Source organism: Lepidochelys olivacea (genome assembly GCF_965140295.1).
Source record: "Lepidochelys olivacea isolate rLepOli2 genome assembly, chromosome: 1".
Lineage (NCBI taxonomy): Eukaryota > Metazoa > Chordata > Testudines > Cheloniidae > Lepidochelys > Lepidochelys olivacea.
In genome coordinates this window covers 264,016,829-264,031,345 of record NC_140411.1, presented here as the reverse complement: position 1 = coordinate 264,031,345, position 14,517 = coordinate 264,016,829, and the positions used below count along the sequence as shown (strand labels likewise).

The window sequence follows — 14,517 nt, the reverse complement described above, 5'->3', positions numbered from 1 at the left end:
CCTGGACTCCAGCCATGTTGCAATTTTCTGGTTGGCCTTCCTCCAAGCCCTATCCACCTTTTGTGGGTATGCTGCAGTCCAATATCTGTGGTGATACTGTCCCCACGTCGAGGAACATATTTGCCAGCAGTCCAATATCCCATTTGGACTTCAAAATCATTTTGAGGCCAGGGCACGTTCTAAGGTAGTTTTCTCCTAAATGGATAATGATGATGTCCAATGTGTCCTTTCGGTGCGCCAGCCCATCCAAGAGGGACACAAGTTAATTCCAGGTCATGCCCCGGCTGCCGTGCCAAGACAAAATCATGTCCCTCCTGAGGCCCAGCTGCGAGCTTCTTGCCCAAATTACATGCTCTCTTATAAGCCCAGTGCACAATGCCATGCCCTCAATCCATATTCTCAGCTGTGTGTGTGCTGTGTGATCATTTAGTGTGATCAGCATGGGGAAGGAAGCAGACATGGTTAAAACCTGTGGCACTTACAGCCCACACCCTGTGTTGGCTTCCCCTCAGGCAGCAGCATGTAGGATTGTAGACTGCCAGCATCCTTTAGCCTGGTGCGCTTAAAATGTGGGTAGCCTGAAGATATGTGCCCACCTCCACAATGCCCATGTTCGTGCCAAACCCTACAGTATGCATGACAATGCTTCCCTGTCTCATTGTAGTTTCAGCATGAAAACCTCGGCTGGTCAGGCGTGTAGTGTCTTGAGACCAGCTCCATTGCTCCCTTCACACACCAGCTTTTCCAGTACATAGCCACAATTGTTATGGGGTTCTGTTCACAAGTGCCCCTGAACCGTGCACTCCAACCATAGTTCCTGATCAGTTTTGTCTCAGCACAGGGAGGGGTTCAGGATTATCCTCATTCTAAAGTGCTCATCATACAAGACCAATGAGGTGCTTGAAAATATGTTATATGCCCTATGTATAATGTCCAAATGCATCAGCATGGGCCCATATATTGCTGCGTATAGCTGTCCTTTCACCCCTGTATAGGTAATGTAGGTCACAAGCCAGTTGTCGCAATTCCTATGTATCTTGGATGCTTTATCCTAGGGGTCGGCAACCTTTTAGAAGTGGTGTGCCGAGTCTTCATTTATTCACTTTAATTTAAGGTTTCGCATGCCAGTAATACATTTTAACGTTTTTTAGAAGGTCTCTCTCTCTAAGTCTATATATTATATAACTAAACTATTGTCATATGTAAAATAAACAAGGTTTTCAAAATGTTTAAGAAGCTTCATTTAAAATTCAATTAAAATGCTGATCTTATGCTGCGGGCCGGCTCAGCACGCTGCCAGCCTGGGGTTCTGTTCACCTAGGCCAGCAGCAGGCTGAGCAGGGCCTGCGGCCAGGACCCTGGCTGGCAAGGGGCCAGCAGTCAGAACCCCAGACTGGCAGCGAGCTGAGTGGCAGCCAGGGTCCCAGCTGCTGGCCCCTTTCAGCCCGCTGCCAGTCTGGGATCCTGCCCCTGCCCACGTAGAGTGGGTACCTACCTTCTCCCTGGTTCTAGCCCATTCTCTTCCTCTCTCTGCACTGAGCTGAGGGTGGGAGTGCACTGTGCACACGGCTGGGGGTAAAGGAGCAGACTGGGAGTTGGGGTGCAGGGTCTGGCCAGGAGCTAGAATGAGGGAGGGGGCTTAGGGTTGGGGCAGGAGGTTTAGGTGTGGAGTGCTTACCTGGGCAGCTCCCATTTGGTACGAGGGTGCAGCTAGGAATGGGGGGGGGGGCGTTCAGGAGCTCCCGTTTGGTGCTCAGGGTGGGGATGGGAATGTGGGGGGTGCAAGAGTCAGGGCATAGGGTGTGGGGGGGCTGGGTATGTGTGGGGGTGCAGGAGTCAGGGCAGGGGTCATGAGGGGATGCAGGGGTCAGGGCAGAAGGCTGGGGTGCGTGTGAGGGAGGTGCAGGGGGTTGGGGGTGCTCCCAGCCCTCTCCCCAGAGCGGCTCACGGCAGGAGGCTGGAGGGGATATGCCCTGATTCCACCCCCCTTCCCCAAGGCCCGTCCCCACCTCTTTTCCACCTCCTCCCTGGAGCAGCAAGTGCACTGCTGCTCTGCTTCTCCCCCTCCCGTGCAAGGGCCATCAGCTGATCAGTGGCAGGGAGGGAGAGGAGGAGGGGCAGGAACCCAGCATGCTGGGGGAAGAGGCAGTGGAGGAGGGAGCTTGCTTGCCCTGCAGCAGAAGCCGGCAGGACCAAGCTTCTTCACCCTGCCCCCACGAAGGGGTTGGGGGGTGGAGAAGAGCGGGCCGGGGCGGGCAGGATTTTTAATGGCACTCTGTTGCTTGCCGGGGTCCCGGCTGCCGACCCCGCTCAGCCCACTGCCGGCCTGGGTTTGACAGCGGGCTGAGCGGGGCCAGTGGCGGGGACCTGGCAGGCAGCAGCATGCCATTAAAAATCAGCTTGCATGCCATCTTTGGCACGCATGCCATAGGTTGCCGACCCCTGCTTTATCCTGACAGGTTTCAGAGTAACAGCCGTGTTAGTCTGTATTCGCAAAAAGAAAAGGAGTACTTGTGGCACCTTAGAGACTAACCAATTTATTTGAGCATGAGCTTTCGTGAGCTACAGCTCACTTCATCGGATGCACACTGTGGAAACTGCAGAAGACATTATATACACAGAGACCATGAAATAATACCTCCTCCCACCCTACTCTCCTGGTAATAGCTTATCTAAAGTGATCATCAAGTTGGGCCATTTCCAGCACAAATCCAGGTTTTCTCACCCTCCGCCCTTCCCCCCCCACCACAAATTCTCTCTCCTGCTGGTAATAGCCCATCCAAAGTGACCACTCCCTTTAAAATGTGTATGATAATCAAGATGGGCCATTTCCAGCACAAATCCAGGTTTTCTCACCCCCCGCCCCCATCCCCATACACACACAAACTCACTCTCCTGCTGGTAATAGCTCATCCAAAGTGACCACTCTCCCTACAATGTGCATGATAATCAAGGTGGGCCATTTCCAGCACAAATCCAGGTTTTCTCACCCCCCCCCCCACACACACAAACTCACTCTCCTGCTGGTAATAGCTCATGGGGTGGGAGGAGGTATTTTAGTAGCTGCATTGTGATTTACAAATTAATCCAAATGTAGGATTACCAACCCTCCAGTAAAAAGAATGAGGAGTACTTTTGTGGCACCTTAGAGACTAACAAATTTATTTGAGCATAAGCTTTCATGGGCTAAAGCCCAATTCATCAGATGCATGCAGTGGAAAATACAGTAGGAAGATATATATACAGAGAACATGAAAAAATGGGGGTTGCCATACCAACTGTAACGAGACTGATCAATTAAGGTGGGCTATTATCAGCAGGAGAAAAAAAAAACTTTTGTAGTGATAATCAGGATGGCCCATTTCAAACAGTTGATAAGAAGGTGTGAGTAACAATAGGGGGGAAATTAGCATGGGGAAATAGTTTTTAGTTAGTGTAATGACTCTTTCACTCCCAGTCTTTATTCAAACCTAATTTAATGCTGTCCAGTTTGCAAATTAATACCAGTTCTGCAGTTTCTTGTTGGAGTCTGTTTTTGAAGGATTTTTTGTTGAATAATTGCAACTTTTAGGTCTGTAATTGAATGTTTAGGGAGGTTGAAGTGTTCTCCAACTGGTTTTTCAATGTTATAATTCTTGACGTCTGATTTGTGTCCATTTAGTCTTTTGTGCAGAGACTGTCCTGTTTGGCCAATGTACATGGCAGAGGGGCATTGCTGGCACATGATGGCATATATCACATTGGTAGATGCGCAGGTGAACGAGCCTCTGATAGTGTGGCTGATGTGATTAGGCCCTATGATGGTGTCCCCTGAATAGATATGTGGACACAGTTAGCAACGGGCTTTGTTGCAAGGATAGGTTCCTGGGTTAGTGTTTTTGTTGTGTGGTGTGTGGTTGCTGGTGAGTATTTGCTTCAGGTTGGGGGGTTGTCTGTAAGCGAGGACTGGCCTGTCTCCCAAGATCTGTGAGAGTGAGGGATCATCCTTCAGGATAGGTTGTAGATCCCTCCAGTATTGTCCTGGAGTCTCCAGGAATTAAAAATTAATCTTTAATTAAATATTATATCATGTGATGAAATCTCCAGGAATATGTCCAACTAAAATTGGCAACCCTATCCAAATGGCACATTGACTGAACCACAAACCAAGTCGCAACAAGCTTGTCCATAATTTTTTTCTAACATATTATGCATTCAAGAGTTAAAGCTGTTTTCTGATGTCAGTGGTGGAATTATGTTTTGATCCTTTTACCAATGATTCAGCAGGTGGTAAGCTTCCTTCCCAAGTCACACCTGAACCAATGTCCCATATGATGTTGTTGGAGGAGGGAATTGTTATGTGAAACTGAAGACTTGACTATTTTTGGTCATTTAAAGATCACGTGACACTTTTCACATGTCTAGGATTATTAGCCCTAATATTTTGGTATAATTATAATTAAAGCAAATTGTAATTTTCCATCTATATTCCCCTTGCAGTTTCAATTCAGTTCATAGTCTACCTAACTTGTTCGACACTGTTATGTATTGTTGCTTTGAACTGTTGTATAGCTGATGTGTTCTGCTCCAAGAATAGTTACCATTTACTGATGGGTTAAGTATTTTTGTAAAGTGCTTAGAGATTTCTCAGGATAAAGACACTATAAAATGTGAGATGTTTATAATTATTAATAAACTAGGGGTCCAGTTGATGCTGAATCCGTTGACTATAACATGTCATTACTGTGGAAATTTCAAGGATGATTGTGAGACCACAGACTGGAACACTCTATAGGACTAAAAAAATGGGTGCTTTCTTTTCTGCAGGTTGTATTCCGAGGAGGGGAAGGGGCTCTGCAGGTTCTGCCACCCCTGGTTGATGTTATTCCTGAAGCCAGATTGAACCTGGTGATTTACTATCTCCGGCAAGGTAATGAAATCTCCCTCTGGCTCTCTCTTAGATGCAGGGATTAGAAACTTTTTATTTTCTGTGACATCTGTTCATCATCTCACAACTACCTTCTTCAAATGGGCCACAGCATTCTTTGCACTGTTTCATCTGTGGTCCTATGGTAAATAAGCTAACGTCTTACATGCTTTCATGACTTCTGAAGGAAGACCATTTGCAAAGGGTTGAACAAATCCACTTCAGCAGAAGATCAGAGACTTTTTTTTACAGTAGTGAAACACTTCCCCTTAAGCTTGCTAAAATGCTAAAAATGTACACAGGATTGCCACCCAGGCAATGAAAATTATTTCTGTAAATGTGGCACAGAGAAGCTGTGAAAAAAAGGGACCAGAAACAAGGCTGCAGTCTGCAAACAAGACAATCCATTCCACACACATTTGCCAACTGTTGAAAAATGTAGGTAGATTTCCCGGGCAGCAAGACTTTCTTGTGTTTCCAAGTCATTTCTGTCTTTGCTTTGGGTTCCTTTTGTATTTTTTATTGGTTACAATGCCTCCCTCTCCCCTCATGCTCATCACCACTGTATTTCTCCATTCCGAAGTGGATTGACTGATGATTTGGTGTTAACTGCAAGAACCTGTGTAATGGGATATGTTGATCACTTTTCCACTCATTGATTTCCTTATTCATGGTATTTCATCACCTCTGCATGACTAGTTATTCAGAGCAGTGTTCTTAAAAGCAGATGATGTTATCTCCTTTGTCTTTATGGTTTAGTCCCACGCATTCTGTTTTATTGTATTTCAAAGGAGGTTGCAGTAACGTTGACTGCTTCAGCTTGTAACCTTTGCTACTTTGTCATCTAGCTGTCTAGAGTTCGGGCTGGTCTACAATGAAAAGTTATATCCGCATAGCTGTCTCTCAAGGGTGTAAAAAATCAACCCCTCCCCCCATAGCAATGTAGTTAAGCCAACCTAACTCTAGTGTAGGTAGTGCTAGTTGATGGAAGAATTCTTCCATCAACCTAGTACAACCTCTTGGGGAGGTGGATTAACTACAGGGATGGAGAACCCATCCTGTTGCTGTAGTAAGTGTCTTCACTGAAGCGCTACAAGTGCCATAGCCTTGGTCAAGTTGGTTCTTTTTAGATGAAAGAAATAAAACTGTGATATCCCCACAAAACTCAAAATAATCCGAAAAACTTTGGACTTCTTACCTAAGAAGCAGAAATAAACCACACCCTAAACTTTACATACCAATAAGTGCATCAAGGCATTTGAGTGGCTATAAAAGTATTAAAAGAGAAAGCTCTATGGGCCTTCTGTAGCTTAACTATATTAATTCTGAAGCTTGATGTGCCGATTTTTAGCAACATATTTATGCCATGCCAATAAGGTTATTGAAATTGAATCCCTTTGTCAGAGGCCTTGTCTCAAATGAGTTTTCTGCTTGCTACTCATTTGCATCCTAGACTGTCTCTATATCTGCACATCCAATTGGTACTCAGCTTCATTACTTGAGCTGTGACAAATTTTAGTACATAGATGTGCTCTCTTTTCCTATTGCCATAAATGGATATAGCTCACTTATGGTACATACTGTACAGAAGAACGTCATTAATATCATTTTGCTAATCCACAAGCCCTTTAATTCTCACAAAAATGGCAATTTCACCTGATTTTTCATCAAAGATTTAATACCAGAGATCTGCAGTAAGTTCGCATATTAAGACTTCATTACTTTTACAAATTGTACTAAAATGCATGTACTAGTGAACCAATAATACTTGGTATTTAAGAGCAAAGTATTTAAAAAAATTATTGGCCTCATATGTACCTAAGTACCTCATGAGCATGTGAGGTTTGATTTATTTTATAGTGTTTTGAAGATGTAAAATGATGTATAAATATTATACAATGAAGTATAATTTAAGTTAAACTGTACTTGTCAAAATACATGAACAAAATATGTTCTTCTATAGTACCTTAGTTTAAAAAAACAAAACAAATTTATTAGCTTAATAATTATCAACACCTGGTAATTTGCGATGGATTTCCTGGTTATTAGTGTGAATTAACTTTGCTGGGTAATTTTGTGACAGAGAAGAACCCTGGGCTAATATATACAAGTGAAGGGGATGGAGTTAAGATATTCTAAGACTGGATCCTTTTTTTTAGAATGTACTTTTTTAGAACTTTTTTGTGTGAGTTAAATTCTTTAATTAACTTCTGCACTAACAGTGCTTTTTACATGGGAGAATTAGGATCAGATACACTAATTTGCCAAATGTTGAGGTAGTAATAATGAAACTGTAAAGTCTGTATTCAGAAGCATCTAACCCAGTCTTGCCCTGAGGGAGAAATAAACGTGTCGGGGAGACAGAAGTATGAGGGATACAAGGGATGACCTTGTGCTATTGAGAAGTCATCCACTGGACTATGAACAAGGGGCCAAGTGATCTCTGTACTAGGGAAAATGTAGTAATAAAGAAGCTATTTCTCAAACCATGTCTGTTATACAGGTTCAAGAAAGCCACCACTAGCAAGGTATAAATTTACACAGATTTATAGTCCCCTTACTCCTCCCCTTCAAATGCTTTATCTATCTATGGCTGGGTAAAGGAATCTTGTAGAGGATGAGTGGTCTGTCTGAATACGGTTCACTGTGGTTTGTCATGCATGTAACTTCTGGTATTTCAGATGATGTGCAGGAGGCTTATAACCTGATTAAGGACCTGGAACCTACAACTCCACAGGTAATTTGAGATTTATGGCATGGTTACTTAAAGAGAGAGTTCGTAAGTTGGGGTAGAATCTGCCATGTTCAAGCCAGTACCCTGAGGATTCATCCCCTTTAACACCCTGCATTCATCCTTCCACTGCCTTTCACCAGTGCTGAAGCTTTGTATGTGTGAAATATATACATATATCCATACATGTATTATTTTATTTATCATGTTTATTATGGCAGTGTGTAGGGGCCAGTGGAAAACAGGGCCCCACTGTGCAAATGTAAATGCACTGTACAATTGTAGAATAAGAGACAATCCCTAACCTGAAGAGCTTACAGTCTAAATAGACAAGACAGACACAGGGTAGGGGAAAAGGATAGAATGCACAAACAGAGTGAACAATGCAGCAGTGGTAAATGTAATGTTAGTTTTGCGATTTTGTTATTTAAATCCTTTCAGTTGGCTTATTTTAAGCATATTAGCTAGATGGGAAGAGTGACCGTTGGAGGTGTTGGAGGAACAGCCAATCAGCAAAGGGCAAGGAATGTTCAGAGTGAAAACTGCTGTGTCCTTGGCTCCTGCTTGAACTGCTCTCTGCAGCTCCTGGCTGACTTCTGTCTCATGCTGACTCTTCCCTGCAGTTTTTTTCTCAAAGGTCACATGGCTGGGAAGGAGAGGGAAGACTTTATGAATCCTTGTGAGGGGATGGGGTTGTACTCTGTATAGGTCTGGGTCTGGGAGGTGCTAGGGGGAAGAGGTGGTCCCAGCTAGGCCTCATTTTATCTCCTCATCCCAGTTCAACACTATGTATTTGAACTGCTTTTTGCAGCTGCTGGGCCAGCTTCATTCTCTTGCTCCTCCCTGCATTTTCTTTCTCAAAGCCCACATATATATATATATATATATATATATATATATATATATATATATATATATATATATACACATGCACTGTATAAATACAGTGGATCTGAACAAGAAAAAATGTCTGAAAGAGACACTGAGGAAGGCGTACTCTGGAAGATTATATGATACAGTGACCAAAATGCCTGAGATCTGTGTACCCTAGAACTTCCACTGTTGCTGATGGTGGAGTGGCACCAGCAGTGAATTACGAGTCCTAGTTTTGGCCGCATTGGAGCAGCTACTGATGGCTTTGCCACTCGAATTATGCAAGTCATCCCAAACTCATGCTGATAAAACCTTTTGTCCACTCCACTCCTTCATGTGTTAGCTGTTTGTGTTCATGTTCTGTATCTACCTATTGGTAATTGCCGTGTGCTGTAAATGTTACATGAATATGGAGAATGGCAAAACTACAGGCAAATTATGCAGATCATCCTAGATGTGTACCAATAAATATTTTATACCACACAACAGCCATTGTGAATTGTGCATATGCCATATATGTTACAGAAAAAAAGTTTTACACTGTTTATTGGTACTGTTTTATGATCTCTCTCTACCTGCAAAGCCAGGCTCCCATAGTTATCACGAGTCCCACTGTGCCGGCTTTTTAAAAGGGAGAAATTATATTGAATAAATGTTAGAAAGATTTAATATTACCTAAAAGAGCTTTTTCAAAAATAATGTAATATTTAACATCTGACATTTTAGGATCTTCCACAGCTCAAATCAAATGCTGGTTCCCACTGGCAAAATGGAAATCTTTCTATAGCAATGGTATAAATTCCTTTATTTAGCCTTGCAGAGACCTTCTACATTTGTAAATCTGTCACTGATTCTAGATTGAATGTTATCAAGTCCTGCTCCTCAGTGTTTGTCAGGAAATTCATATTTCAGAAAAAAGAGGAAACATTTCTCTGGTAGGCTTTTTTGAAAAGGTGACTGGAGCTCCTTGGGTTAAGAATGATAGATCCATCTCCACATGAAGGACTTCTATGTGTGTGTCTGATTTAGAAATACTTTTCCTCACATACATGTTGGTACTCGCCACAAGACTGATAATAGACAGTATGTTAATATGCATAAGAAGCGTCAGATTGGATCATACCAATGGTTCATGTAGCCCAGTGTACTGTCTTCCAAGAAGAAAAGGAGTACTTGTGGCACCTTAGAGACTAACAAATTTATTTGAGCACAAGCTTTTGTGAGCTACAGCTCACTTCATCGGATGCATTCAGTGGAAAATGCAGTGTGGTGTTCTGTATTTTCCACTGAATGCATCCGATGAAGTGAGCTGTAGCTCACGAAAGCTTGTGCTCAAATAAATTTGTTAGTCTCTAAGGTGCCACAAGTACGCCTTTTCTTTTTGCGAATACAGACTAACACAGCCGCTACTCTGAAACCTGTCTTCCAAGAGTGGCTGGTACCAGATGCTTCAGAGGGAATGAACAGAACCGGGCAACTGAGTGATCCATCCCCTGTTGTCCAATCCCAGCTTCTTGCAGTAAGAGGTTTAAAACACTCAGAGCATGGGGTTGTGTCCCTGGCCATCTTGGCTAATAACCAATCCCAGCGGTTCTCAACCAGAGGTCCGGGGCCTCCTGGGGGGCCACAAGCAGGTTTCAGATGGTCTGACAAAATAAACCAGAGAGCAGGACCCATGTTAGACTCACTGGGACTCAGATCAGAAAGCCGAAGCCCAAGCTGCATGGCGGTGAAGCCAAAGCCTTAGCTTTGCGAGGCCCTCTGTGGTGTGGGGCCACAGGCAGTTGCCCTGCTTGGTACCCCTAATGCCAGCCCTGGCTTTTAATCTACTGGATATGCAGAAAATCAGTTGTTGCGGAGGTGGGACATGCAGGTTTTTACAGCATGTTGGCTGGTGCTCAGAAAGAAAAAGGTTGAGAACCCCTGGCCTATCCTGCATGAACTTATCTGGCTGAATCGTTCAGTGACCTGTGTAAAATGCAGTGAGTTTCTCAGTCCAGCTCCTCTTATTTACTACTGGTAACATTCCATTGTTGTGCTAATGAACAAGTTGCACCAAAAACCATAATCACAATTGGCATTAATTGTCCCCCTCTTTGCCATCTCAACAGAGGGGTTCAAGAACTGCAGAGGCTTCAGAGGTGCCTCTCTCCAGGGCAGGGTGGAGGAACTAAATATACATATGTGGGAAAACTTGCAATGCTTCTGCCCTTGCTGTACCTGACTTATGGGCAGAGGACTTCGTTCTCCAGCACTGTCAATCTAATACCTTTTTACCGGCACCGGATTTACTTTTTCATGCTGGTTGAAAGATATCAGTCTGTTTGACAACCCTGGAGACTCAAGTTCTCTTTACTCACAGGATAGATGTAATACTGGCAGAGTCAATGCAAACTTCCATACCCTGAGGCAGACACACATATCCTCCTCCCTGGAGTGACCAGAGGCCTGAAAGGGGAGTTCAGTCTACTCGGGCCCCTCTGCTGTGACTGACAACAGCAGGACAATTCCTGGCAATTTTGATGGTGTTTTTATAATGTTGCTGTCTCTACACAGGACCTTGATTCAGAACCCTAGCTCAATTCACATAAACAACTGGCTCATATGCAGGATTGATTTTTTTTTTGTTATTATTATTTATTACACACTCCTGGAGTGCAGACTACTAATAAAATGAAGTTTGAATAGAGTTGGCATGGGCAGGAACAAAATAATTTCTAAGTTGCCTGCAGGTTTTTTTTTATGTTTTCTGAATTCTTTAACTTGTCTTCTCTGATCCTCTTGTTTGTTGCAGGAGTACATACTCAAGGGAGTGGTGAATGCAGCCCTTGGACAGGAAATGAGCTCAGTGAGTAAAACCCCTCTGCTGCTCCAGCATTTACATCAGTACTAGGGGAGAAAGAAATGTGGTATCTGGAATGCAGCTAATGGGAAAGAGGTGGTAGTTTCACACTCAGATCCCATGCTTTCTGAGTTCCTTCATTTATTCTCTCTCCATAATTCACAGTCCAGAGTGAGTGAATTGTGAGTTTCTGTTACTAGCCCTGAGACTCATACAAACTGAACTGAGCCTCTCTATTCTGCTTACAAAAGCCTTGCTTCTTTTTGCAATGATTCTGTGTATATAGGTCCATGCAATAAGATTCCTTCCTTCCTTGTTTATTGTACCTCTGTCCCCATCTTTCCCCTCACCCCACAATATGTGTATTCACTTTGCTTTACTTCACCCTACTCACCCCCCTTGGAGCATGAGTTCATTCGGTCCCATGGCACCACTCCATGCTCTGGATCTCATGTCATTTGTTTCTCTCCAAGAGGGATCATCTGAAAATTGCTCAACAGTTCTTCCAGCTGGTGGGAGGATCAGCCAGTGAATGTGGTACGTTTGAATTTTTCTTTCTCCATTATGTATATGTTCTTCTACTGATACTACAGTATATACCAGGGGTTCTCAACCTTTTTCTTTCTGCAGCCCACCTAAACACGTTATAAAAACTCCACGGCCCACATGTGCCACAACTGTTTTTCTGCATGGAAAAGCCAGGCTTTTTAGGGGGTAGCGAGCAGGGCAACTGCACAGGACCACAAGACACAGGGGCCCCCACGAAGCTAAGCTGCTCAGGCTTCACCTTGAGGCCCGGTTGCCAGGGCTGGGCCGGTGGGGCTTTGGCTTTCTGCCCTGGGCCCCAGTAAGTCTAATGCTTGGCGGACCCCCTGAAATCTGCTTGATTTGATCTGCAGGGGGCCTTGGACCCTGGTTGGGAACTGCTGGTATATACTGTCTTATAATAGTGCTTATGCAATTGCTGACTCTCAGCATGTCTAGTGTCAGGCATGTTGCTGTAGTTATGCTGGTAACAGCATAATGTTTCCACACAGTGCATCTGCTGTCATACGAAACTGAGGATATGCTCTGACACACATGTGCACACAATTTTGAACGTTATAGACACCTACATGGTTCCAGTTAGAGAAATAGGTTTGTAATAAAACAGCATCTCTATCAATGTAAAATGGTACTTGTCAAGGTTCCTCCCCCACTCTGAACTCTAGGGTACAGATGTGGGGACCTGCATGAAAAACCTCCTAAGCTTATCTTTACCAGCTTAGGTCAAAACTTCCCCAAGGTAACAAATATTACCCCCGTTATCCTTGGAATGGCCGCTACCACCACCAAACTAATACTGGTTACTGGGGAAGAGCTGTTTGGACGCGTCCTTCCCCCCAAAATACTTCACAAAACCTTGCACCCCACTTCCTGGACAAGGTTTGGTAAAAAGCCTCACCAATTTGCATAGGTGACCACAGACCCAGACCCTTGGATCTTAAGAACAATGAACAATCCTCCCAACACTTGCACCCCCCCTTTCCTGGGAAATGTTGGATAAAAAGCCTCACCAATTTGCATAGGTGACCACAAACCCAAACCCTTGGATCTGAGAACAATGAAAAAGCATTCAGTGTTTTACAAGAAGACTTTTAATAAAAAATAGAAGTAAATAGAAATAAAGAAATCCCCCCTGTAAAATCAGGATGGTATATATCTTACAGGGTAATTAGATTAAAAAAACATAGAGAACCCCTCTAGGCAAAACCTTAAGTTACAAAAAAGATACACAGACAGAAATAGTTATTCTATTCAGCACAATTCTTTTCTCAGCCATTTAAAGAAATCATAATCTAACACATACCTAGCTAGATTACTTACTAAAAGTTCTAAGACTCCATTCCTGTTCTGTCCCCGGCCAAGACGACTACAGACAGACACCCAAACCCTTTGTTTCTCTCCCTCCTCCCAGCTTTTGAAAGTATCTTGTCTCCTCATTGGTCATTTTGGTCAGGTGCCAGCGAGGTTACCTTTAGCTTCTTAACCCTTTACAGGTGAGAGGAGCTTTCCCCTGGCCAGGAGGGATTTCAAAGGGGTTTACCCTTCCCTTTATATTTATGACACGCCCCCCAAATCTCAGCTAGGGTGAAACACTGGCTGGGATTTCTTCCTGGAGCTCTAGGAAAACAGAGTTAATAAGACACATGCATCTCTAAATATACTACCAAGTACATAAAGACTAACAATATTTTCCACATCTCAAGGACGATTTTAACCAGTTGATTCTGGGAAACTTTCACGGGAGAGTGCATCAGCCACTTTGTTAGAAGCTCCTGAGATGTGTTGGATGTCGAAATCAAAATCTTGGAGAGCTAAACTCCACCGAAGAAGTTTTCTGTTAGTTTCTTTGACGGTGTGAAGCCACTTTAGTGCAGCATGGTCGGTTTGCAGGTGGAAACGCCGTCCCCAAACATATGGGCGTAGCTTTTCCAGAGCGTAGACAATGGCATAACATTCTTTTTCAGTGACTGACCAGTTGCTTTCCCTCTCAGACAGTTTTTTGCTGAGAAACACTACAGGGTGGAATTCTTGATCAGGTCCTTTCTGCATTAAAACTGCTCCCACACCACGCTCGGATGCATCTGTGGTTACTAGGAACGGTTTGTCAAAGTCTGGGGCCCTTAGTACAGGGTCAGACATGAGTGTCGCTTTAAGCTTGTTAAAGGCCTTCTGACACTTTCCGGTCCACTGAACAGCATTTGGCTGTTTCTTTTTGGTTAGGTCTGTCAGTGGGGCAGCGATTTGGCTGTAGTGCGGTACAAATCGTCTGTAATAACCGGCCAAGCCTAAGAAGGATTGAACCTGTTTCTTTGACTTTGGGACAGGCCACTTTTGGATAGCATCCACTTTGGCCTGTAGGGGGCTGATAGTTCCTTGACCCACCTGGTGTCCAAGGTAAGTCACTCTGTTTAGGCCTATTTGACACTTCTTAGCCTTAACAGTTAGTCCTGCCTCCCTTATGCGCTCAAGGACTTTTTGTAGATGTTCCAGGTGGTCTGCCCAGGAATCCGAAAATATGGCCACATCGTCAAGGTAGGCGACTGCATATTCTCCTAATCCCGCTAGGAGACCATCTACAAGTCTTTGGAAAGTGGCGGGTGCATTTCGCAGCCCGAAAGG

General features: G+C 43.9%; 1 protein-coding gene across 5 annotated transcripts in view; it reads left to right on the top strand.

The window, feature by feature from the left end:
• Window positions 1-14,517, top strand: part of IFT56 (intraflagellar transport 56) — an 89,439-nt gene that overhangs the window by 42,975 nt on the left and 31,947 nt on the right. For all 5 annotated transcript variants that reach the window (XM_084617790.1, XM_084617789.1, XM_084617793.1 and 2 more), the window contains 4 exons: window positions 4,807-4,909; window positions 7,588-7,643; window positions 11,305-11,358; window positions 11,826-11,889. In XM_084617790.1, coding sequence (XP_084473916.1) covers window positions 4,807-4,909; window positions 7,588-7,643; window positions 11,305-11,358; window positions 11,826-11,889 — 277 coding nt within the window. The remainder of the gene's footprint in view (window positions 1-4,806; window positions 4,910-7,587; window positions 7,644-11,304; window positions 11,359-11,825; window positions 11,890-14,517) is intronic.